The sequence below is a fragment of the Falco peregrinus genome, chromosome 2 (assembly GCF_023634155.1).
Source record: "Falco peregrinus isolate bFalPer1 chromosome 2, bFalPer1.pri, whole genome shotgun sequence".
NCBI classification, from domain to species: domain Eukaryota; kingdom Metazoa; phylum Chordata; class Aves; order Falconiformes; family Falconidae; genus Falco; species Falco peregrinus.
The window spans coordinates 122224133-122250893 of NC_073722.1; the positions used below are offsets into that span (position 1 = coordinate 122224133).

A 26761-nucleotide genomic window follows, 5' to 3' on the forward strand; every position below is an offset into this window, starting at 1 on the left:
TTTGTGATGCACACTATTTAGTCTAAGGGGGAAACAGGCATACGGATTTCTTACCTGTAAAGAGCAATTTCTGAGTAAGAGTTTTAGCAGGAGATGTTTTGGCGTTATGTGGTGCTACTGTAAGGGAAACGCGGGAGGGCTGCTGGGCACAGGTCAGCAAAACACAGACGGGGCTTTCCCCAGCAAGCGGAACCGCTGCTGGACGACGTCCAGAGATAAGTGGCGCAACGCTTGCTCCTGATGGCAGCAGATGGGTTAGTTTGGGCTTTTGGAAGTGAATAAATCCTCCTGTGGGGCCACTTCATCATAGTGGCAGCTCCTTCCCTGAGCCCTCTGTGCTGTTCCCCAATCTCATTTGCATAAAAGAGGGAACGGGCTCTGGCCACAGCTCCTACATTATGCTGCAGTCAAACCTTTTAAAGATTATTTGTGTGGTGTTTTCCGTTCAAGATGGGGTCAGAGCATAGATATTCAGCAGGCTTTTTCTTATACGGGTAAGACAATAGTTTCACAGAGCTTTGAGGGTCACTGGCACTAATGTTAGTACAAGATACAGGTTTAATGCATTTTTATAAATATTATGCGTGGGTTTGTATTATAAACATCATAAATGTTTGTAGAACTCTTGGAGTGAACCGTGCCCGGCACCAGCTTGAGCCTAAAGTTGTGTGAGAAAAGTCACGTTGCAGGTACGTGTGGGGAGGAACACGGGGTCCTGGAAACGCGCAAGACTGAAATTCTATTTCTGCCTTTTGATAGTAAAAGTAAAAATGTAAAATATTTGATGAATGAAAAGTAAAAGTAGTTGTACGGGGATCCAAATAAGATTCAAGGAGTTCAGTGTATCTGAGGACTAAAACTCTGCTTTTGTGCTATCTCCTCTAGCAAATGTTTTTTCCTTTTACAGAAAAATCCCTGGTTGCAGAAGCACCGCCGACAAACCCCGCTTCGTTCCCCACGCGGCTGCGGGCCATGCGAGAACACGCTGCCGCCCACAAGGTAACAGATGGCCGGAGGGCCCGAGCGCATCGTGGCCAGCGGTGAACAAAGCGGCGGGGCCCTGCATGTGCCACCCAGCAGCACAGCCGCCGTTGTCCCGGCCGGCTGCAAAATCCCGATTCCACGCTCAAGGGCTGCAGAAAAGCGCCTGGCTCCCGCCAACCTGCAAAAGAGCAGCTCCCTATGCTGTTCATTGAAAATATGGAAAGGTGAATGCATATAGAAATCTAATTATTGGCAGCACAGCCTGGCTGTTAGCATGATAATCGCGGCCCTGGTGCTTTCTGGTGCACGGACGGGAGAGGTGATGGTGTAATAAGTAACTAAGGGTAATTTGCTGATCAAATGGGGTTTTAACAAAAGGAATGTTCTTGCTGCAACAGATTTGAGAATGTTCTGTCTGGTGAGAAAAGACTTAACCATGAGGTTGCACGATGTACTTTCTCAAGGCAAATGTTAAACCATAATCTCATGTTACTATGACAACTTTTGTCTTTGTTTAGACCTTAGTGTAAAAATAGATTAGTTTTTAATATACAGCTTCTTGCTACGGGACTGAAAGCATAACTGTTTGCTTAAACCGGCCTTGAAGCTGAGGATAAAAGGGCTGTGTTACTTGTCGGAATTTGCGAGCCTGGATGGAGCTGCGACTCCCCGGCCACCCAGCGCGCTGTTTTTGCTTTCCTGCCTTAATAAACACCTAGTGAATTTATTTCGGACTCTAGTTATTTCAATTCAACTCTAACAATGGTGCAGGCGGGGTTAAACGCTGGGCCGTGCACCGGCCGCCCCGCGGACCGGGCTTGTGCTGGCGCCGCGTGCGGCTGCTCCTCCGCCCGAGCGCGGGAGCCTGCGCGGGGCTTCCCCGCTCGGGGGCGGCCCGGGGGTGCCGGGGGGGCGGCCCGGGGGTGTCGGGGGGGCGGCCCAGGGGCGGAGGCCGGCCCAGCCCGGCCGCCCCCTCCCTCCGCCCGCGCTTATATCGCGGCCCGCGGCGGCCGCCCCTCAGCGGCGGGGTGGCCGGGGCATGGCCGCGGCGCGGGGCCCGCGCTGCCTCCTGGCCCTGCTGCGGCTGCTGCTGCTGGCGGGCGCCGACCGCTGCAGCTGGCGGGGCAGGTAGGCGGGGGCCGCCGGGGGGTACGGCCGGGCGGTTGGGGGGCGGCGGTGGCTCGGCCGGGGGGCGGGCGGCCCTGCCCTCGCCGCGCTGGTGCCTTGGCGGGCCCGGGCTGGGTCCCTCGGGCGCGGTGGGCGCTGAGGGCGGTGGGGTCGGGGCCGCGCCGGTTAGGAACGCTGTCTCTGTGAATTCTGACGGGAAACGTCAATAATAATTTTAGAAATTGCGGTTTATTAAACCCAACTTTCCAGGCGTTACAGCAGCGCTCGCCGTGCAGCTGCCCCAGCCCGCCGGCGGCGGGACCGGCCCGGGGTGCCTGAGGCGGGGAGGGGGCCGGGGCCGCTTGTCCCGAGCCGAGCGGGGCCCTGCCCGCCCCAGGCACCGCCGCTGCGGCCGGGGGAGCCTGTGTGAGGGCTGCTGGGGTCGAGTGGGAGCTGGGGGCCGTGTCTCGGGGTCCTCAGTGATGGATGGGTACGGGGCTGGCGCACAGGTCTGATGGGGGGGGTTAGTCTGGAGAGGAGGGGGCTCAGGGGGGACAATACCGCTCCCCACAGCTGCCTGACACGGGCTGTAGGTGGGGGGGGGTCGGTCCCTTCTCCCGAGTAACAAGCGACAGGACAAGGGGGAACGGGCTCAGGCTGCAGCGGGAGGTTCATGTTGGATGTTGGAAACATTCCTTCCCTGGAAGGGTGGCCCAGCGGTGGAGCAGGCTGCCCAGGGAGGCGGTGGGGTCACCACTACTGGAGGTGTTAAAAAAGCACGTAGGTGCTTGGAAAGTGGTTTAGTGGTGGTGTTACCGAAATCTCGGAATGAAGAATTTACCGACGCCAATGTGATGCAGATAAGCAGACACTTCTTTATTGACGGCCGGGTGTGTGAGTGAGTCTTCTCACGATCAACGCACACCAAACTTCAATATCATACACCTCATATAGAACTTATTCATACATATTCATTAAATATTCATGCATAATCATAATATTTCCTGAAAATCATTAACATATCCTCCTCCCAAATCCGATTCTGCGCAGTAAAGGTTAGAAAAGTCTAGAAATGGGTCTGGGTAAGATTTGGGTAGGTGGTATATGAGTCGGTGGTCGCGATCTCCCCCTGCCAGAATTACTTTTTACTAAAGTTCACGGTTTCTTGGCAGGTAACCACAAGTTGTTCCAGTCAGCTCTCCCCAGTTCCCATTAATTCTATATTCTGACATTTCAATACACTTTCTACATACAGAAGACTAGTCAAATACAAAGAAATCTCTCCCCAGTCTACCTGTAAATACTGTATCCAATTATCTTCAATCATCTTGAATATTAAGTCTATTATCTAAGTTCTAATCATTCCTACTAGGTGATTCTGACCTATTCTTTTGGCCTTGCTACAGGGCTGTGCAGAGGATTTCATAGCAGCTTTTGCTGTGCAACTACAAGTTTCATTAAAATATATTTCTTATTCCAAATGATTTTATAAAATCAAATAAAAATTTTAACTTATTAGCAGATCTGTAACAGTGGGTTTGGCGGTGCTGGATTAACAGTTAAGACTTGATGATCCTGAAGGTCTTTTCCAGCCTGAGTGGTTCTGTGATTCCATTGCCTTGGCAGCGGTCTGAGCTGGGAGCCCCGATCCCGCGCGGTGGAGCAGGTCCATCTGCGCTGCACCGAGGGCTCCCTGGAGTGGATGTACCCAGCACGAGCCCTGCGAGTCCTCCTGGAGCCCAACCTCGCCAGCGCCCGGCACACCACTGTCTGCATCAAGCCCGCCAGCGACTTTCAGGGTGCCAGCATCTACGTGGAACATGCTGGGCAGCTGCATCTGGTGGTAAGCGAGGCAGAAGGAGCTCGACCTCACCACGTGTCTTGCTTCAGTGCCCACGCACCGCAACGAGTGGCCCTCTTCCTGCAGGCCAGCCCACAGAGGGACATCAGCCGCCGGACAGCCAGCTTCCAGTATGAGCTGCTGAGCAACCAGAGCACTACTGGCTCCGACTTCAAAAAGATGGCACTGGTCGAAGGTAAGAGCAGGGCCAGACCTCAGGGCTCCCCCACTGGGGCAGATCCACGGTGGCATTGGTTATCCACTGACCTTGCCTGTGTGGCCCTAGTGACAGCCCTGAGGGGTTTGTCATTGCAAGGGAGGTCCTTCTCCTGCTCGCTGACTGCTTGGTGCAGTATATAGTCAGATTTCTACCGTGGGGGGCATCACGTAGGCACAGGAGGGAACACTGCAATGTAAAAAGCAGCTCTGCCTTTCCATTAGCAGCCAGCTTGGTCCTGGATATATGCACTGTGAACATGGGTGTCCCCAACCCCTGGCGGTACCATCACTGAGGACAACTGAGTGCCTTAGGAGGTTTATTAGGTTTTAGGAGCCTAAATCCTATGTTCAGAAGGGATTTAAATTAATCAGGTCCCAAGGTCTCAAGACAGTTGCTGAAAATTAGAATGAGAGTTTGAAAATGGGATTAGCTGGCTAAATTGCTTGAAACTTCATTTACCGTTCTTTCCTATTCTCACACCAACGCAATCCTGCACCTAATAACGCTTATATACTCCCCCCGCTTTATGTATCCAAGGAGCACTGAGGTTGAAGGGGCTCTTTTTCATCCTGGTTATTAAAAATCAAGACCCACCTACTGCTGCCGTTATATCCCTGCTGCTGAAATAAAGAATACCCTGGCTAAACCTGCTGTTAAAAAAGGGGAGTATTCAAGCCGTGTTGCAATGACAAGAAGCTGCCCTTAAAACGGAGGGTTTAAATAAAAAGAGCAACTATAGTGCGTTTGGGTTGTCATCTCTCCTCCCCTCTTTGTTAACCTGCCCAAGGTGCTGCTTTGCTGTTCGCTGGAGCTTCATGGCATTAACTGGGGGAACATGCTTATTTTAGGAAGTGCTCAATAGCATCACCGGCCTGATGGCCCAGTACTCAAGGCAGGAGCTTTTGGTAACAAACGTGGTATATACCAAGTGTGTGGATAACAAATGACGTTTATGGGGGAACAGAGCCTGATTGATTCAATGAACCCTACAACCTGGTGTTAGACTCATGAAAGCTTCAGGTGTGGCGTGCAGTGTTTTCTTTTATCGCTAATATATTGAATGACTTAAGCTGCTACCTCACACTTGAAAGAAAATTCGGCCACGTCCACGCTGGATTGCTGGTATTTCAGTAGACAATACTGGAGCGTTCCCTGGCTGTGGGGCTGCACATTGACTGAAGTTGTTGTAGCTCCCAGCGCACACATAGATGCTTCTCTTTATTCTTATCTTTCGTAACCTAGAAGTAATATAGGAGGTTCTTCCCCTCTTTCTGCCAAAACAGAACCAAATTTGAAAAGGTTGAAAAAAGATGGAGGATAACTGTGTGCCAGGTGCTGTGTTTTCTGCTATAGGTTTTGCATGCTTCGTCAGCTGGTAGAGGTATTGTGTGCTGCCAGGCCCTGTTGTCGCTCAGTGACTCTTACAAATCATCTGTGCTTGTTTCTTTGCTTCGGTTGTATTTGCATAACAAGAATTCTGGTTTGCACCTGATCATGATGTTCTCTAGGCTAGTAGTTCTACCCCATTTCCCCTCATAATTCACCAGTCCTTCAGCAATGAGACACACTATAGTATTAAAATAACTGTTCTGGTTTTTTCTAGCTATGTGCCGGCCTTGTGACAACGTGGAACTGCTTATGGCCATTTGCAGCAGTGATTTTGGTAAGCTGACTAAAGAGAAGTCATTTTGCCTTTAATTATGCATTGATTATTTGGATTTATTTGCTTCTTTTCTTAAAATAACAGCATGACTCTGCTCTTTGATCTGAGAAAGAAGTTATCTGTGTGGAAAATAATTCGGACTGGGGAGGGGGGAATGAAACCTAGAAGAAAGAAGCTTTCTTTCAAGGCACTTGTTTCCTGCAGGCAGAAGGGTTATGGTCTAAAAACGAACTGGAAGTAATTCTCACCAGTGTGCTGCTGGCTCTCACACAGAACAAGTCACACGCCTGTGGACATGCGTACACACAGGTTATACATGCTTGGTGTGTTCCTTTTTATTTCCTTCATCCTTGTTTTTTTGTTTTGGTGAGTTTTTTCCCCAGTGATTAATATGTTCTCTCTCTTCCCTCACAATCTGCGTACTTCCCAGTTCTATCTGTACAGAGGTAGTAAGTTGTTTGTGACCTAGCTAAGGATTTCAGGTGATTCAAACTTCTTCCAGTGATTACTGGTTAGGTTTCATGCCTTATGAGAAAACAGAGTTGAATATTCCCTAAGGGAAGAAATTATAAGAAATCCGATGGTACATTAAAAGCTTTTTCCATTTTCTCTACTTAATAATGCAAGGTATTTTTTTCCTTTTTCTCTCGATCGTGATTCATTCACTTTATTCCCATAGTTTTGCACGTGGAGATTTGTACCTCTTTGATTATGTCCAGTAGCTAAAGTGGTAGAGCTGCCACGTGGCCACAATTATATTGCCGTAAATATACCTACATAAAGAAATAAAATTATGAGCTATATTTAACCCTATTCAGCGTTTAAAAAAATCCACCAAATTACTGCTTTCCTACTAGAGGTTGCCATACTTCAAGGCTACTGATAAAATCAAACACCAAGATCTTTGTGCTGATAGAGAAACAGCGTGTGGAGCATGCTTCCCTTAGAGTGCTTCTTAGCTGGTAATTTTCCTTCTTCTTCTAAATTAATTGGTGCAGTCCAGCTCGTTGTTTCTACTTCGTGAAGTTATCAGTTCCCAGGCACTCTCCCCTCGCACTGCCTGAAAGCCCAGAGATGACAGATGTGGAGGCCCAGGCACACAATGGGGGCACTTACACTTACAGCAGCAACAGACCAGAAGAAATGGCCCTTTGAACTGACTCTATTTATGGCCTGACTTCCCTGCCCTAAGCTCACAAATTGCCATCATCAACGTTTTTGATTAGAGAAAATAGCTGCTAATGAAAGTGTAAATGGCACTGGGAGTGAATAGGGGCTTTATAGTTATTCTGAAGGTGGAGGTCTTCAGTCACTAGGCCCTGAGCAGTGCTGGAGCAACTGGGAGCACCAGGAGCAAGTGCATTATAGCTTGTCAATAGACTTGACTGCATCTGATTAAAAATGATCACACGGAGAGGCAGACAGAGAGCAGAGACATCTGTTACGCAGAGTTCTGGATTCCACTGGAAGTGCCATTAAATGAGGAAGTTCTTGGGAACTTCAGAAATAAGCCTTTTCTGCCTCTTGACTTGTGGAGTTCTCTGTCCCTGCATGAAAGAGCTTTGTGGCAGAAGCGTGGTGGTGTTCCCCTTGCATTCATAACCCCTCGTTTGCTCAAGAGCTGTTGGCTCAGACGGTGGCATGTTTCAAGCCTTCTCTGGATATGGGATTGAAATTAGTTTAGTTAGTAGAAGAATAATTCATTGCTTTGAAAAATGGGGGTGGTGAGAATAAGAGAGATGGCTTCAGGACAGCAAACACCTGTCAGATGGGACGTTTCATTCTCCATACAGTTGATGCAAAGGGTGCTTTCCATCAAAAAGTCTCTGGCTTGTTATGCTTTCATTCCCAGAAGACAGCTAGGATCATTGTGGGAGAAGGGAGTATGTGTATGCTATGTGTTTTTTTTTTAAATAAGGCTTCAAATAAAGTCACGTTAAGAGTTCTGCTTGTTGTTTATCATCTCCCTAAAGTGTCTTTTCGTGGATGGATGACATTTTCTTTTGAGGGGAAAAAAAATGCCAAACCTTTAAATGAAAAAATGTTTAACAAGCTCTTATTTTTTCCAACCAAGCCATATTCTGATTCTTCTTGGATCAACCTCTGTTACTGCTGTCAAAGGAAAAGCTTCAGAGCCCCCTGGAGACAGGAAGGAGGTTGTCTGTGACAGTCATTGTCATGGAATATAGACTGAAAAAACCAAATTCCTGGGCTGACCTCATTTCATGTGCTTTTTTATCCTTTACTGCTACTTGGAAGTATCAAGCAAGTTATATGCTTTTTCCTCAGATGCAGCTGATTTGAGTAGTCATAAAGCATGCTTCCAAGCACATAGCACTGTGTGCGTAGGGATCCTCCGTGTAAAGGATGCAGTGTGTGCTCAGAAATGTGCCCACCTGTGGGTGGTAGGTGTCCAGACTGCACAACAAATCTGCTTCTCCAGTTATTTCATTCAGTGAGCTCCTAGTACCTGAACTGCTTACCTGCTGCTCCATAACCAACTCCTGTCTTGTTCACATCTAGTGGTGAAAGGATCTATCCGAAATGTTTCCCACGATTCAGAGAACCACATGTCACAGGTTGATATCAGCGTCCAGAAAGTCTACAGACAGAAAAACAGAATTTTCCAGCAGGATGAAGCAAGTGGTGAATGGCGAGGCCCCATCCAAACCCTGCTGCAGTGCAAGGTGAAGAAGGGAGGTGGAGATTTCCTTTTCACTGGAAATGAACATTTTGGTGAAGCTTGGCTGGGCTGTGCTCCTCGGTTTAAAGACTTCATGTTCATTTACCAGGCTGCCAGAGAAAGAGGAGCCAACCCATGTGAGTTTCAGCTCAACTGACAGGAGTGACACTGGAGTTGAGAGTGGAAAACTTTCAGCCCAGCTTTTGAATGCTGAGTCTTGAAGTAGAGTTAAAACCAAGGGCTAAAGCTAACAATTTCACCAAAACTGGGACCTGGAGACTTTCCTGAAGATAATGGCTCTGTGAGCCATGTAAACTCTGACTTTTAATCCACATTTGCATTGGTTGCATTATTTTCTCCTTCGCATCTTCTTTGCCTCACAAAATAACTCTGAATTTTGAAAAAGTCTTTTTTTTGTGGTTAGAAAGCAGCTTGGGCTCAGTGTTACAGAATTCTTTCCAACATCATCTGCTCTGTGTACATACTGTGTGCTTTTTCTCTAGACTTTTTTTCTCTCCTCCCCCATCTCTACTTGATTTCCCTTCTGAATAGCTCCTTTGTTTGTTTGTTTGTTTGTTTGTTTGTTAGATGACTGCTAACTATAGTCTTAGCCATAGTTATTAACCCTTCAGACAATTGGCGGGTTTGCCAGTTTTTTTGCCTTCTGTGTGTTAGCAGAGAGATTAACCCTCTGGGGCAAAATCACAGCTGGTGTAGTTCTGGTTTCTGCACAGCTGACAGCATCTTATTTTTGCTCCTCACACAAACAGGCCAAGGAGGGATACAGCACTTTAGCTAATATGAACACTAACACTGTATCTCATCGCTACCACATGAGAAAAGGTGTTTGGGAAACACATTGAAATAGTCGGAGGTCTTGGTTGTAGCATTGGCTGTGTGAGAATGTAATGTTCGGTATTGATGGTACTGGGCCCACAACTACCTCTGGTTCCTGTTTAGGGAACAACAGGAGAGATCTAAGTGAACTGGTCGTTGTAAAGTTGGAGGATGGATGGGGTATCAGAGTACTTGGGTTTTGAGAGCTGGAGGTCGATGCTACATTTCAGATTTTAAATGGAGTACTCTTCTTTGGTTGGTATTTGCACTGAAAATATGAGATAAAATGTTTTCTTTTAGTGTAGATGGGAGGTACTGCATTTCTTTGTCGTTTTATATATTTGTCTATGTCAAACTTCTGTGGGGTTTTGCCTTTTAAAGGGGCCTTAGCCATTTCCTATAGCGTTAATGTCATAATACTTGCTTTCATAGAGCATCATGCCTTTGAAGTAATGTGTTCTTTTTAAAGCATGTAACTAGTGTAGTTAATGAGCTGTTGAAAAACTAAAACAACCCAGTGTGAAGTGAAACAACATACTTAGAAATGCCTGTGATCTGGTAATTTAATCCGCAGCCTTGTGGATTCATCAGCCTTGCAATGAGCAACCTGAAATCCTTGCAGCTGGTGAGAATAATGAAAAGCTTATTAAAGACCGTGGATGTTGTATATGTTCATTCTATTTGACTGTAATCTCCCTATACCGCATAGATTTGAGATAACTATCACAGTATCAGTAACTAGTAGAGGTACCTGATGTTCCCATGTGGTGGGGTAAAAAGCTTTTCTGTAGAAAATCCTTTTGTTTTCATTTGTTTCAGGTTTTAAACAAATATTCTGACTTTTCTGGGGAAAACGTGTAATGTATAGAGTGCCTACACTCAAGAAAATTTCTGCTGTGCTAACATCAGTAGTGCTACTGCTGTTCACGTTTGGTCCAAATTTCTCGCAACATCAAGTCTGAGGGTGTTCAGATACAAACACGAGTAACAGTGGGGCAAAGCAGCCAGTGTTTCCACTGGGATAAGATGAAAAATTTGAATCAGTGGAAGAGCAGTAAAATGGTTAAGAGTAACATACGATCAGGCCATACACTCTTTAACTTCACTGACTCCATTAGCGTGACAGGGTGGACAGCCATTATCGCAGCAAGGAACTGTGATTACATCAAGGCATTTTAATTTCATCTTTCGGTGTTTTAAGCTCTGTCAGCCTAAGTACTTAGTTTTGAGGGCAGCAAGCAATGTTTCTTGCTCTGGCATTTTACCTCCCATGGTTCCTAACTGAACTGTGGAGTCCTTTCTTCAGCCATAGTAGAATAAAAGCTAAAGGGGAATAATCTTCCTTGCACTGGCCGTGTTAGTTTATGTATAATAGGAGCCAACAGTTGCATTTAGGTACTCATTTTAGTCTTCTCAGACAACAAGAGGTTGAACAGAGACAAAACACGTGAGGCAAGCAGTTTGTAATGCCCACTGCTTCATTGTGTGTGTCATTGGATGTATCCCAAGTTCACCCGCACTGCTCTGTTTGGTGGCCCCCTTGCAAAAGAACAGGCAGAGACCAACTGTATTGAGGGCATGAAGCATTCAAACCAATGCAAATCAAAACTTATAAAGACAGAAATGTGGACTGGGAGCAAGAGTGGTGAAGAACAGCAACAAGGAGTTCAAGCTGCAACTGACCATAATTTTTGCTTAATGGTTAGAGGAGGCATCTTCCATAAAGCAGCAGTCTGCCATGTAAGATTTGTTCTGTTGCTTGCTCTCTCCATAGATGATTAAAACCTTTCAAAAAAGTCCTAGACGTCCTAAAGGAGATATAATCTACCGTTCCAGAGATCTATTACAGGAAGTCCCACATCCCAGGAGCTTGTCATTCTGTGTTCAGCAGCCATATAGAAGAGAAAGCGTCTTTTATGACACCAGACAAACTCTTTGTTCAGTTGTTTCTCAAAAATTCTGTGGATTTTGCTCCTTTCAAGATGGATAAATAGGGCCAGGCAGCCTTACAAAAGCACAGTGATTCACGTATTCAGGGAATGGGTACCTAAACAAAGTAAGGATGCCAAAAGCGTCTTCATGTTCATCTTCATGGGCTGTTTGTTCTGCCCCCCCCCCCCCCCCCCCAGTCTTTGGGGATCAATTTCTTCAACTCTGCATACAGGCAGATGGGGCCAGAATGGTTTCACATACGGAGAGCTGAGGTGATGAAAAACAATTCTTGGAGGAATTTGGGTGCCGGCTCTCATTAGTGCCAACTTTAAGAATTGAGATAAACCTCGTATGGGGAAGGGGAGGACCTAAGTTACAGTCAAAACACATTTGTGAACACCTGCAAACAACCAAGTGATCTTTCTTAACTGTGGTTGAATTTGACCCAATGAATTATCTTTACCCAGGAAAGCATGTAGAACATTTTTCCCTTCAGCACTGCAAGCTTAGGTCTTTCAGCCTCTTCCAGGAAGGAAGCAAAGCCTTTTCCGTAGTCCTTCTGATGTGTAATATTTCATAAAGCAGCAGGGCTCTTTACACACTCAATCATTTGTTCTTTGCCGGGCTTGTGCCTGATGTGTAGATAGAGAATCAAAGGAGGGACAGGACGTTTCCCCTGTTCGTTGAAAGACAAAAGAGCCGCAAGAATCTCTGCGAAGTCTTTGAATGACTGGACCAACACCGTGAAGTGAAGGTTTGTGAATAGACACCGTGGGTTAAGTCTTCTTGACTGATTTGAATGAGGTTTCGCCTGCTTACACCAGAGTGGATTTGGCCGTTTTTGAATGCAGCTGGCCTTCTCCTCGTGTCTACCTTGCCTCTTCTGTGCAGTTTCAGAGGCACTGAATTTTCAACATGTCATTCTGTAGGAAATGAATTACACGAATACAGGCTTATTCCCTTTGTTAGAGGTTTGACTCATTCGCTCTCTTTCTCCAATTTATGACTGTTTTTAAGGTAAATGTTTCAATAGTTTTTGCTGCAATATAAGCTCAACTTTTGTGTCAAACAAAAGGATAAGAACTGTGTTTGCATAACAAAGTAGGGTAAGTCTTCTGTCACTGTATGAAATGGCAAAGTCATGGCTTTCAGAGACCTTGACAGTTCTAGCGGGAAGGCACAGGAGCTGCGTGCCAAAGTCTTGAAATCAGAGGTTTATGCTGAGCTTTGCCACTGAATCAAGTACTTAATACCTTCTGCCATCAGTGAGAAAGCCCATGCTTTAATACCTCTTCTAGGAGCTCATTCTGCATTAAGATTTGTAATCTTAACTTCAGCGAGTGAGGAGGAATAATTTTTTTTTCTTTCTCTGTCCTTGACCAAGAATCCATCTTTTTCTCCCTTTTTAATGGTCTTGATCTCATTCTGTTGAAATCTAGCAAGGCTTCCAAAGTAATCACGGAGAGTCAATTAAGAATATTTGTAGTTTTTCTAAATGGTTTTCTTCATTTCAAAGTGGTGAGTTTTGGTTTCAGTATGCCACAGTGATAACTTAGAGATAATTCATGCTCCTGTAATATTTAACATATTTATAATTTTGTCTTAGGATATAATCCTAGTAATGTTTGAAAAACTGTTTCCCTGAAGGTAGAGCAGTGGCTGTCTCACTAGCTAAAGGAATACTCTCACTGTCTTCTGTAGGCAAGTACCTGAAACGAATCGGGGGCTAACAGGGAATACAGGGGCTCCAGGGATGCCGTCAGCGTGCCACAAAGCAGCAGCCCTCTGTGCTGTGGGCTCGAGAAGTTACAGCAAAATTCCCATGTCCTTACCTATTACATTACCTATGCCAAGATTAAGGATAGCCGAACTGCTTGTCGATCAGTTTCACGCAAAATGAATGCTTGACTTGAATCCTAGGGGATTTACTTTTGCAGGAATGGTATTCCTGACTCCAAAAGAAAAATTGTTACACTTCATTGAAAAGTGCTGCTGATAATTTCATCTAAAGTTTTTGGGTTTGACTTCATATAAATGGACCTATACACAAATTACCTTGTTACCGTCAAAAGTAGGATTTGCAGGATCAGGCTTCTAAGGCACAACATTCCTCTACAGACAGATCTGGAAACTCTCTCTAAATCTGGGGAAAAACCTAACCATAAAGCAAAAAAAAAACCCCTTCCTTCCCCCACCAAGAACTACTTGATTTTTAAAATGGAACATAGGTGCTGTAAAAAAGGTGCTGTACAAATTCTTTTTTTACATTAAAAAACATTAATGACTTTAATACAAACACAGACAAAATACAAGTAACTCACTTCCTTAAAGTTCTGTTGAACTCATTTAGGATCTAGAATTGCTCACGATGGTATTTTCAGCTAAATTATCTGCCTCTTTTCAGTTACCTTTTATTATTTTAATGGTGGCTCCTCCCACCTCCCTTATTGCTTTGGCCAGACTCACATAATTGCCTATATTTTATGTAAATGGAATTGTTACACCGTAAAATGGTACACAAATGTGTCTACCACACAAAGTCCAACAAATGGTGTGAATAAACCCATTATTTTCAATGTAACAGCATCTGATAGCAGCCTGCGAAACAGGGGGCTGACAGATGTGAGCCCATGACAAGGCCTAGGAGAAAACTGAATGAGGAGCACTCTGACAGGCCACAATTAATTGACTTTTGAAATAACTCCTTTTTTTCCACAGTTCTACTTGACTGAGCAAGATTCACAAATTGCTGTCTTGAACTTTTTAATGGGACAGAATAGCTGCCAATGAAAGTCTAAATGACATGGGCTTTGAATAGGAGTCACACAATGACCACACCGTGACACGTTTTTAACTGACATATCGATGATTTGAGAAGTAGCAGCCACTCAGCTGGAAGGGAAGCGAAGAGAAGAGATGGAAAGGAGTCAGAAAATTGGCCATAGAAACACACTTTGGTAAACATTAGCCAAATGCAATTTTGTTTTAGGAAGAGAAACAAGTATTAGGTTTCTTTCTGATAACACTTTCACGTATGTTCCCAGAGACTCTTTGGAGTCCAAGTCTGTTGTACCTTTTGCTGTGAAAAAGTGCTCCCAAAGCTAAATCACGAGGGAGTTACATTAGTAAGTAAGGAAACAGACCTCGTACGAGTGACGAGCATGCTGACTTCTGAGGTTTCAGTACCTGCTCAAGACCCAGGCTGTAGTCACCGTCAAGTTTACACAGGCTCAAAATATCTATTTGTCTTTCTTTGAAAAATAATGCCAAACTCTGGCAGACCTAATTGACCTCTTAATCCCAGGGACATCATGGGAGAAGCAGTGAAGAGGAGGCTGGGTTGTTTTTCTTGGATTTTTTTGTTTTTTTACCACCTGCCACACTGATCGAGCAATACTGTTGTCTGACTGGGAACTCTTTGGAGTTTATTCCAAAACCCTCATCAGCCTAAGTCACTTGGAGAACTTTTAAGTGGAAAAGTCAATTTTTAATTTGTTTTGTGGGTCCCTTTGTTTTGGCTAGTCTTTAAAAGCCTGTTGAGCCACCAGAACAGCTCCCTGTTGAGCTGCTTTCCGCTGGCCACATGGAGAGGCAGCAGCTTGCAAACGAGAAATGCTTTAGCTTGATTTCACTGAGCAGTGTAAGGAATCGTCACCTATTGCTGCTTCTAGAGCTAACTTAAGCTGGCAGATGCTGGACGTCACCTAAGGCTTTTTTTTAAGCAATCCCACTGCACATACTGAGCCCCTAGTCATTCACCTTCCTCCAGCTATTGACCATGATTTTGCTTACCTGAAAAGGTCCCAGTTTTGGTTACTAGCTAGGATGCAGCGTTACTGGTAAAGGGTGCATAGCTCAGGTGAAGGAGATAGTTTAGGACAGCATTTGACAGTCCAGAGGATACCACAGCTGTCTCCCTTTTCTCTCTTCCCCAGTTCTCGTGTAACTCAGCGAGTTATGCAGTGAAAGACCTGTTGTTTGTACGCTGTAGTGTCTTTATTTCTGCCTTCCTTACTGCTTGCTTCAACTTTGAGCACGGAACAAAATACTCAGAGTTAGGGTTTACCATGAATATTTATTGAATTCAGAACGTCATCGTTCATTCACTTTCTAGCTGAAAAGATCAACAGTCAACTTCTAGAACAGGTACAAGCACACACATAAAACAGATGGCGTAAAATCTACGTCTACTGCCCTGACAAGGATGTCTAGCTGATAAATATATATGAAATACCATGAAGTACATGGCTGATATAGCAGAACCATCAACAGGTTTATTATTACATAAGCATTTATTTTTCTAACTGCAGTATTTTACTGATGGGTTTTATTGAAGAAAAGATTAAATTTAAACAGATAGTGTATTTTCAGTGGGAAAACGTTTCTCTGTTTATTCTCAGTTGTTCATTAATATGCAAATCATTCCACATCTTCATGGTTTTATTAACACCAGAATTGGTTCTTTTTCTAGACTGGATAAGTTGGATACTTCATACTGTTAAAAAAAATAAGTATAATTAAAACACATGCTCGTATCTACATTTTGTTTAAAACCAGTACAGCTTTGCTAGTTACTGGCTGAGTAAAACACTTCAGTTGTGTTGAAAAGGCTTTTGCACCATTATTTGTCGTGCTGTAACTGGTATTTTTTTTTTCTAATGTTTTGTCACCCTGATGTTTCAATATATCCAAAGATATCTGAAGCTAATGAAAATAACAGTTTTCAGGAGCGTAATTCAGTTACGCGTTTCTCATTGAATTCCAATTTAAAAGAACCTCATTCTAGCATTTCTAGTCGTTCATAGCACAAAACAAACAAAAAAGAGAACCAGGAATACAGCAGCAGGCTTGTATCACTGCCTGTGGTAATCCCACACACCTTAAATGTTTTACAGTGTTGGTCATACACCAGTGTCACAGGTAAAGCATCCCACCTTGTCCAGTGTGGCAGAATAAAACCCCTCTCCTTTACTCTGCTTGAGTATCACTCCAGACTGTAGCTAAAGAAGCCCATAGTCTTAGAGGTTGGTATTAATCCCGCCTGAAAGTCAAGAAGCAAGCAATAGGAAATGTGGACTTTCTCCACTGCACAAACTGCCAGAGCACTTTTTTCCCCCCCGTGAACAAGGGGGCAGCTACTCCTTCTGCACCCTGCCAAGGGGATCTGCAGCCCTGCGGCACAGCCAAGCGGCTAAAGGGCCAGGATTTCCCAGAGGAAACTGCTCTTGTCCCTCGCTGCTGAAAAACTGGAGGTGCAGGAGGAAAAGCCTTGTGTTCATTGTTGCTCCTAGCAGGACACATCCTCCTTCCTGCACCTTCTGGAGTCTTCTGCTTAGTTTGGTAGTTTTAGTGCTGGCTGTGCTTTGGGATGCTGAGACCCTTGAGACAGGACAGCCCTGGCACGCTGAGGTCCACCACCAATTCCGTATCCTGTTCTGCCCAAGGAACTGGAAGCCTCTTACTAGACTTACACAAAGTACTAAGAGTTTACAAACCAAGTAAAAACAGAGATGCCAAGCCTGAATTCCTGCAAGTCTCCCTCTAAAGCACTTTGGCGAATGTGAAATGTTGTCCCAGAGGTTCTTCTGAGCCTTCCGACAACTCCCTTCCACACTGCCAGCAGCCGCTGGTTTATGTCACCCAGTCCCGTAAGGGGGAGTTTTGCAAATCAAAGCCCAGGAAGTCTCTCAAGCGAGCTCCCCTGTTCTTCATGGGCTCCTACAAGAAATCAGAGCTAGCACAGTGATTCCAGAGGCATTAACAAGTTACAGGCCCAGTTACTATGAGATCCAAATACCTTGATTCCCTACTGGTTGTTTTAAAGTTGTAAGAAATGCAAAAATACAGATCCCCCTGTACAGAGCGAGGACTTCTGAAGACACCACAACCCAAAGAAAAGGACACCAGGAGAATTAAAAATACATCCTCGTGGGAATGGACATATACTCTCCTTTGTGCTAATTCCCTGTATGTTTCGAGAGATTCAGCTCTCTGCCTACAGGCTTCGAACAGAGATGAAACAGCATTTTCTAGGCACTGTGCATACTGTCTTGAGACTCCTCAAATCAGAGTGCCAGGAACACGTAGGAAATCCAGTGTCTGCCACCCAAACTACTACAGATGCACCAACAGAGAATATCCTGCCTCCCAAAGAGGAAAAGCTTTACAACAGGAGACCCTGCTTTAAGCAAACAGCACCTTTATGCTCCCTACACAAGCCAAAAAAAGCACTCCCTGAACTCAGCACACAAAGAGCCTTCGGTGTGAAGATGTGAAGCAGGTTCTGGGTCACAACATGAGACAGAATGCTTCATCCCACAAACTGTATTACAGGGAGCACACTACTGCTTTGCAGGCTGTCTTCCTGAAGACTGGCGTACTCCCAGTCTCTGAGTCAATGCCATATATTTCCTGGTGATTCTGACACCATTTCTTATCCATCAACTCTAGAAGTCTCTGCATTTCCATTCTGATCAGATTTGACATACTAGCTTTTATAACTTAGCATCATAAAACCTGAACTTAGTGATTTTAATAGTTCACTCTGTACCATCTCATGGAGTCGTACACTGGCAACGTGTACATTGCAGATCCTGACTATGAACAGTCTGCGTACAGAGAAAAAGGCAACACTGAGACCTACCACAAAGCCTGGAACCTGAATTTAGCAAGGAAGAATTCCTTGCTAAAGGGGTTACTGCTACCTGTGAAACACATCTAGACCTGAAAATTAATTCTGGAGATTCTTTACAGCAAGCCACAGAAGGCACTGAAGACGTTTAACAGTTTGTATCGTAACTTTGCTTTCAGAAGGACAATCAAAGTCTTTGCTAAACCTTTCATTATAGTTTTTACTATCATCAACATTTTACTGAATCACTATATCTAAAGGCTTTAGCGATTCAGACCAAAGAACCAGCAGATTTCCCAAGCTGCTTAAAAGAGCTAATAATTTTAGTCTCGAACAATCTTCGAGACTTCTTAGACTAAAACATACAAAGAGTTGCTGCAGGACTGATTACCTGCATGTAAGCACTTAGGTGAAATAAATAAGGACAGTCCTTACTGTTTCATTTGGCATAGAGAGAGAACAGTGCCACTGGAAAATAACCAGAAGGCAGGGTACAGGGCTTCAGTGAACTCAGCTTTGAATTTGTAGATCAAGTTGTGCTTCTTTCCAACAGCCATGAAAATCACAAACCCTCCCTCACAGTGGAGCAGCACACCGATCTTGGTAGCGTGCACAGCAGGCAAACACTTCTCAACATCATTATGCCAGGATGATATTTTGGAATTAAACCACTCAATACACCAAGAGCTGCTGTTCCTCCCCAGGCGACTCTCGGGCCCCTGCCGGTCCATGCTGCCGTAGCAGATGCCAATGCCACAGAAGTTACTCTGTTGCAGTTCCACTTCCCAGTAGTGGATGCCCTTCTTGAAGCACTGCAACCCCAGAACTTGGAAACAATCGGTGAAGCGCTGAGGGCTGTTATTATAATTCAGGGAGGTGTCTGAGACAGACATCCTGGTGTATCCGTCAGACAGAATCACTTTGTTATGAGCTGTGTTGCAATCCAGCATGACGTTAACAGCATCTGCAATGACGTGAATTGTTTGAATTTACTGAAGAGCAAAGCACTTTTATTTGTACTGTCCCACCTAGGCACTTGTTCCTAGACATGTTTATCTCCCTTCTCTGCTCTCCTCCACACTGCAGGCAATTCTTCGGGCCACAAGAACAGCTGTTGGGTTCAACTGCAGCTCTGTGTTACACCTCAGGCAAATGGAAGGCACGTTTCCTTCCTCCCTGCATCCCCATGGGATTCCTTCACCACGTATATATATATGTGCTGGGAGAAGAAGGGGATTGTTGATCTGGCAGCAAAAGGTACACCGTATCGTATGCCATCTTGGACAGCATCTTAAGCAAGCCATCATGGCCTTGCATAAAAGCCTACATGTCATTTCAAAGAGAAACCCAGTTGTGTTACACATCCTGTTTCTGGGCTACCTTAACGCAGTCATGTTGGGGGAAACCAAAGCCATTACTGAGAAAACTTCATCTCCCTTTGTAAAGATACATGCATACCAAAGATAAATTTGATTCGTCTGGCAAAAGAAACACTTAGAAACCTCCTGCCCACTTTTCCTCCAAAAATTTCCTTCATTTGTAGCAACCAATTGATAACCTACTAAGCTAACTAAACCCCCTCAGAAGTCTTTTTGCAGATAACTACAGAGGGAATATACCACCAGGGCAGTAAGTGCCAAACCCTCATCTTTAAGTAATGTAACTTTTAATTAGTAAACTCATCTTTAAGTTGGGTGTCTTACACTGCAAAAGCTCCTCTCTGGATTTCTTCAGAAAGCTGTCAATAAGCTCCTTGGTTGAAACGGCAGCTGCAGCATTCGGTGTTCCCACGTCTGGTGCTGTGTCGGCAGAAGAAGAGAGAGTTGGGAAGTTGGGAAGAAACCCTGCATGCTTAACAACCTGAGCGCGTCTGTGATGGTGTGAAGTGGACCTCTAGAAGTTACCTGGTTTAGCTTCATGCTCCACACAGGGTTAACTTCAATATTAGCTCAGGTTGCTCACCGTCTTGCCAAGTTTTGAAAACACCCTGTTGTCTCTGGGCAACCTCTTTGGGCGCCCGATCGCTCTCAGAGTAACTAGTAAGAGCCTTCTCAGAGCAAGAGTTGAACCTTTGCTTAATGTACCAACACTAGTGACCATCTACTTATCATTTTAAGAGCAGTCAATGAAAATTAGAATAAGTATGCGGAAAGTTTGGACTCACCAATTTTACCAGGTTTCTTTTTCTCCTCTGGAGGGGGGGGAAGAAAAAAAAAGAAAAAAAAAAAAAAAAAAAAAAGAGAGAAAAAGGTGACCTGTGAGCTCTACTGAGACTGAAAAGCCACTGATAGACTCTGCCAGCTCTGACACCATCGTCATGGCTCTTCTGAAGCTGCAGCAGCATATGAAGCTGACAGTGCAGCACACTGAAGCCACATACAAATACACCCATACCGGGAAGCTGCACGTGAAGCACAACCTCCTGTTCTCTCCGTTTCACAGGGTCACAAGCCCAGAACGAGCTTCATCTCCACTCCAGGATGCAGCGTGTTCAGGCAAGTGGCAATAAGCCTCTTCCCATGAGGTACCCAGACCTGTTCCTTTTCTTTTTACAATGGAACTTCTGGTGCAGCAACAGGAGCCAAAAGTCCATTCAACTCCAGCATCCCCCACAGACCCCGCCGAGTGCTCCACACCCGGGACTCGCGAATGGAAAGGACCAGGTGTCAAGGGCTCAGTAGAAGGGTGTGTTTAACACTTGGATTTATTTCAAGACAGTATGGAAGATCTTCTGAACAGGCTAGAGTGCCACATTAATACTAGTATCTGGACAGAAAACACTGAGGCCCTCGTATAACCTGCCACAGACTGTCTGCATCACCCCAGCCTTAGACTGTAGGCAAGATGTGGCCAGCAAAACGTTTGAGTAAGGGGCTGCTGTTCATCACCACTTACTGGTATCTGCCTCGACCTGTGAAGCGGCTGGAGTCTGGGGAAAGTTCTTCTCTTTGGAGGCATGATCTTGGGAGGGGGGGAAAGAAAAAAACAAAAACCAAACAACGAGAACATGGAACAGCTTGTAAGCAGGATTCAAGACATACAAATCCATCAAACGTGCCAACAGACGTTTAGTGCAAATGAAAAAAAGTCTGCAAGAACCCGAGGGCTGGGAGGCTCCGCTTTGCTTTACAGCCTGCTGATACCGCTGCAGGTGCACACGGAGGCTAATGCGCCATCGTATCTGTGCAGTTTGCTGCTTTACAGCTCACAAGGCATCCAGTACTAAATAGCCCAAGCCACCCTCCCTCCCTTTCCCATGCCAGAGCACTCGCTACAGGTAGTCACTGCATCACTCCTATAGCAAAGGGCTCTTGGGTAACTGCTTGAATTCTTATTTAATTAGGAGAGGATGATATTCTTTAATACTTACATGGTCCCAGTGTCTGTCTTCCAACAAAGGTTCTGTTTGGAGAAGCTAGTGGAGGGGCTTTGGTTTTCCTAGGTGTTAGTTTTGCTGCAATGGTGATATTTTTACATTACGGTTTGTATTGCCAGGAACATTCATGCATTAGCAAGGACATTTTCTAATCTTATTTTTCAGTTATGGGAAGAACTTATGTGACACACAGCAGAGATGGTAACAGCACAGAAGACACCCATACCCCAGTCCAGAAGACACTTTTGCTTAACCCGGTAAGTAGAGCTTTGTTCTACACCACTTACACAACCAGCACCTTCACAGCTGGGTAGCCATAGTCCTGTCACTCTAAAGCATTTTATGACTTCCCTGAAATCCACATCCTAACTGCATCCAGCCCTGCTACAGAATAAAAACATAGATTACTGTAGGGAGTAAAGGCTGAGGTGTGCCAGCAGGGCTTGGTATTGTACTTGTCAGCTTATCCAAGCAGAGATAAAAGCGAAGAGACACTGATGCAATTTTTTTCTCCTAGTTTAGCCCAGACTGTAGCATTTTTGTGTGGAAATGCAGGACTGCAGGAGCTGGAAGACACAATTTATTTTAGCCAACTGTATGTGCTGCACTATTTTTTTTCCAATGATACTTGGATTGGAGAGGAAGATCCCTCATTTGTGCTCAAAGGCAAGGCAGAAAATGCCAGTTCTCCCAGCAATACGTTACCTTCCACTCTTTCCTCCCTACACTGAGTCACTGCAAGTTTCACAGTGTCTTTAAGGTTAATGGCAGACTGGCAAGTGGAATGTATCAGGTTTTGGTCCATTTCAACTTCAGGAATGAAAGCGTTTTTTGTTGGTGTTCGTTGCAGTGCTGCTGCTTTCTGAAAAGGCAAATGGAAGATCTTGTACAGACCACCTTATGTAGCAGAGAGAGAAAAATACAACCAAATTATTATAAACAGGGTGGGTTTTGTACATTTATTTCAAATTTAAAGCAGCAAAGGCTACAGTCAGACAATGACCCATGGCAAAACTTCAGCAGCAACCCACACACGATTCACAAGTGAGAAGGATCCACCAGACAGCATCACAGCACAGAGCTGCAACACCTCACGGGGATGAGCTCTCTCACCCACTGGCCCCTCTGCGGGCTGTAGAGGTAGTAGCTGACTTGGGGCGAGTTACCAGACACCATTGCATCTCTCTTTCATTGGTATTTATGTACTTATCAGGATATCCTTTTGTAGCAGACTTTTGCACACGCCTGCATTACCATTCGACTGAAAGTGTCTGGAGAGCAGGACTACCACAGCAGGTTTTTGTGATTCCACATTCTCGAAATAAGAATTGGATTTGCATTTAAAGGATATATTACCTTCAAAAACAGAACGTCATCCTGTTCAGTCAGTGCCACCTCAATCTGATCTCTCAGAGACTGAATGTCATTCTTCTTATTTCCCAGAACACCATAAATATAATCAAACTTTTTCCAAACTCTTTTTTCTTCATCTGCAATTACTTTCAAAATCTGATTTTCTCTTTCTTCAATTAAAGCTTTAATTTCTGAAAACTCATTTCTGATCAAATTGATCTTTCTGGAAGCTGTCTCCTGGAACAGATGAAGAACAGACAGACACTGGCTTCAAAAGAACAGTCTGTGGACAAAGTACTGCTTACTACTACTACAAGAAAGCCTTTGAGGAACATGTAGGCTTGAATTACTTGAAACAGGCCATAGAAAAGCTGTGTATTTCTGTGTCATTAGGAAAGAAAACGCATTTACTCCCAAGGAATGAGGACACTTCTTGGTCTCCAGATCCCGGCTGCGGGCAGAGGCCGGGCCATCTAGGGGGCACTGGCACTGGGACAGGGCCATGCCACCACTGGCACACTGCTGTCCTAGGTTCGGCTGGGATGGAGTTACCTTTCTTCTTAGTAGCTAGTATAGTGCTGTGTTTAGTACCGTTGTTGCTGGGTAATGTTTATACTAAAGTCAAGGTTCCTTGGGCCCTGCCAGCGAGAGGGCTGGAGGGACACGGAAAACTGGGAGGGGACACAGCCAGGGCAAGTGACCCAAACTAGCCGAAGGGGTATTCCATGCCGTATGACATCATGCTGAGTATATAAACTGGGAGAAGAAGAAGAAGGAAGGAGGGGGACAACATCTGACATTATGGCATTTGGCTTCCCAAGAAACCAATAGGTGTGATGGAGCCTTGCTGTCCTGGGGATGGCTGAACACCTGCCTGCCAGTGGACAGCAGTGATGAACTCCTCGTTTTGCTTTGCTTGCAGGCGTGGCTTTTGCTTTACCTGTTAAATTGTTCTTCTCTCAACCCTTACATTCCTTTCTGATTCTCCTCCCAACCCCTTTGGGCAAGGGAGGAGTGAGCTGGCGGCTGTGTGGTGCCGAGTTACTGGCTGGGGTTAAACCCTGACAGCCACACACCCACTTGGACAGCTGTAGCCATTTCTGCCTCGGAGATGCGACATCTCTGGTTCATACAAAGTTATTCCTGATTCTCCAAGAGATGTTCCAGAGGAGCACAAAACTACTAACAGTTTCTTGGTCTCTACCACTCGGTTCAGAAAGGACGGTGCAAGTGACACGTACCACTGATGTACCATCAGTACAAACAGCAGCCCCAATCGTCAGCTAAGAGCAAGGATTAGCTGTGGTCATTTATGGGGCAGAACCATCACAGATTTCTGCACCGGTGCAGCCATTACAGCTCACTAATCCTTTAGCTTGGGCTGCACGGACACACACTTTCTGGTACGACAGGGAAGGAGGGGTTTGAGCCCCGTTACGGGCCGGGTGTGTCAGCACGTGCGGCTATAAACCCCTTGCACGGTGGCTGGTTTACTCCCGTCTCCCACGGAGCTGCCTGGCTCTGCCAAAACGCCTTTTCTGTTCCTTCCCAACCACATCTTCTCCTGCCAGTGCTATCTCAGTACTACAGCCGTTGCCACAAGAGTGTGACCCTCAGTGACACACAGTGGCAGTGTATGCCAAGCAACCCGACAGCATTTTGAACGGCCACTTACAATAGTTTGGCTTTGATGTATTTTCACAGCCTTCATTGCCTGAGCAGCTTTTTCACACTGATTATGCAGCTCCACAAGTCTCTTCTTCAGCGCTGACTGCAACAGGAGAGATCAGAAGGTCGTTCAGCGCAGCAGTTGCCATGCCTGCTCTCAGTCAGGGCACACATACTGCAGCAAGAATCATATTTACAGGACGTTTTAAATAACCATTGTAATCATTTAGCACTATTGGTTTAAAATCTACTGCGCCTTAAGCCTTGGGGGACGCAGAAGCCCTCTCCCACGTGTGTTCGACTCGTGCAGCAGGTGCCTTCCCCGCAGCTCCACCTCCCAGCAGCAGGAGCAGCTGTTGATTCAGTCTCTGTACGATACAGCCTGGGTGTTCTCATCAGCCCAGGGTTTCCCAGTGCCAAGAATAAACTTTCTGTTGGCTCTCAGGTTGGACTTTGGGCACTGGGTTGACATGACTGTTCACCCCACTTGTTTTAATTGAGAATTTTATCACTCAGATGGGAGTTATCTATCCCTTTAGTTCAATATGCTGCCAAGCTAAATCAGGGAGGACTTCTGAGCATAAGAAGGACACACACTTGCCAAACAGATGGGAGACTGGCCACCTAAGCTTTTCAAGCACACCTTACTCATCCACCCTCTGACTTTGAGCTGGGCTGTAGGAGAGGAAGGCTAGCCTCCCTTCCTGCCACTCCTGCCAACCTCCTCCTGCCTCTTCTCCACCTGCTAGTGAGCCCCTGGGCTGCTCTTGACACATCATCGCTTCTTAAGGACGTACACAGAGCAGCGCCTGCCTACGGTCCCTCAAACGGCTGACAGCGGGGGCCCCGGGACACAGGTGACGCCCGCGGAGGCCCCCTGGCCGGGCCGGGGGCTGCCAGTGCCGTAGACCCCCGCCCCCCCGGCGTGGGGAGAGGAGGGAAGCGCAAGGAACGACCCTGCTGAGGCCGAGCGGGCTCTGGAGGGCCCATAATGTGCTGCCAAGGCCAGGAGTGAGGTGTGCCCTCCGCGTCTTGTCCAGCCTTCCCCTGGCACACCCAGGGCCCCGGGGGAGCCCCGGGGTGCCCCTCGCAGGGCGCTGCAGCCCCCCCGGAGCACGCACCGCTCACCTCGGCGTTGGCTTTGGCCAGCTGCAGGGGGCTGGTGTCGCACAGCTTGTGCCCGAGGAGGCAGAGGGAGCAGATGCAGCAGCCGTGCTGCCGGCAGAAGAACTCGAGGAGCTTGTTGTGCTGCGGGCACTTGCGCCGCTGGAGGTCGCGCAGGGGGGCGCAGAGCTGGTGGTCGCGGAAGGCCGGGCTGTCCTGGTGCGGCCGCAGGTGCTCGGCGCAGAAGGAGGCGGTGCAGGTCAGGCAGGTCCGCGCCGCCGGCGCCCGCAGGCAGCTGTCGCAGCGGACCGGGAGGTCCCCGGGGGCGTCCCCGGCCGCGCTCCCCGCCTCCCCCTCCCGCTCCCCCTCCCCATCCCGCTCCCCGGCCCCCGCGCAGCCCCGGAGCTGCTCCACCACCCGGCACAGCACCGTGTTCTTCTGCAGCTGCGGGCGGCCCGCGAAGGTGGCGCGGCACTGCGGGCAGCTGAAGTCCGCCGCCGGCCCGGCCCAGGCGCTCTCCAGGCAGGAGCCGCAGAAGTTGTGCCCGCAGGGCACGGTCACGGGGCTGCTGAAGAGGCTGAGGCAGATGGAGCAGGTCAGCTCCTCCTCCAGCACCGCCAGGCCCGGCTCCGGCGGCGAGCGGGCCATGGCGCGGCTGCCCGGCCCCGCGGCGCCTGAAACGAAAGCGGCGGTGGCGCTTTCCGGGAATTTGCGTGGCCCGGACCCGCCCCGGCGGGAGGGGCCCGGCACCCGCCCCCCGGCGGCCCGACCCCCCGGGGCCGCCTCTGCCTGAGCGGGCGGCTGGCGGGGACCGCCGGGGAACGTCGTGCTGAGCTGTCTCGTGTGTCACCAGAGAAGGGCCCAAAGAGCACCTGTTGATGTTTACATTTTTTATTTTTCTGTAGGTGAACAAAGCACTTCTTCCTGGGCTTACCTGGGGCAAGGCACCGTCATCTTTCAGAGGCTCGCAGCCGCACTGTATTTTCTCAGCACTCACCTGGTGTCCACCCGTGCAGACAAAGGTATGCAGATGTAAAGGGTAAATACACACCCTCACAACTACAGCTTTTGCTTCTGGAGCAGAAGATGGAATGTTTAGAGCTCAGGTGAGCAATTTATGTTCTGCATTGTCAAAGAGGGCTTGAAATTCTGTTTTGAGTAAGCTCGACCTCTCCTGTTGTCTAAAAACCCATAATGTTTAATATTAAAAATTACTGAAGAATTTTACCATTTAAATAGCTGCTGAGGTTCCTACTCCCTTTGCTTCCTTGCAATTACTTGAGAACTTCTCCATGTGGTTCTGAGCTAAATCTATCCCTTTGCCCAGAGAGTGCGGATTCAAAGTGCTGCTCAGTCAGAGCAG

General features: G+C 46.6%; 2 protein-coding genes across 4 annotated transcripts; one reads left to right on the plus strand and one right to left on the minus strand.

The window, feature by feature from the left end:
* The first annotated feature begins 2011 nt into the window (after positions 1–2011).
* LOC101923508 (meteorin-like protein) lies at positions 2012–26634 on the plus strand. Of its 3 annotated transcripts, XM_055794146.1 has the most exons (5): positions 2012–2112; positions 3718–4127; positions 5755–5814; positions 21439–21530; positions 26304–26634. In XM_055794146.1, the coding sequence occupies exons 1-5, from the start codon at positions 2024–2026 to the stop codon at positions 26439–26441; spliced, it is 789 nt and encodes a 262-aa protein (XP_055650121.1). In that variant the 5' UTR covers positions 2012–2023; the 3' UTR covers positions 26442–26634. The 3 variants fall into 3 exon arrangements, with proteins under 3 accessions (XP_055650121.1, XP_055650120.1, XP_055650122.1); XM_055794145.1 differs by lacking the exons at positions 21439–21530; positions 26304–26634 and adding an exon at positions 8338–10003; XM_055794147.1 differs by lacking the exons at positions 21439–21530; positions 26304–26634 and adding an exon at positions 8338–10003 and having other exon boundaries at positions 2018–2112; positions 3673–4127.
* TRIM25 (tripartite motif containing 25) lies at positions 15322–26085 on the minus strand. The gene is made up of 9 exons (XM_055794140.1): positions 25423–26085; positions 24302–24397; positions 22630–22863; positions 21979–22135; positions 21268–21351; positions 20793–20858; positions 20062–20088; positions 19601–19696; positions 15322–18861 (listed from the first exon to the last, which is right to left on the minus strand). Exons 1-9 carry the CDS (start codon positions 26044–26046, stop codon positions 18329–18331), a joined length of 1917 nt encoding a protein of 638 aa, XP_055650115.1. The 5' UTR covers positions 26047–26085; the 3' UTR covers positions 15322–18328.
* Positions 26635–26761: the final 127 nt, after the last annotated feature.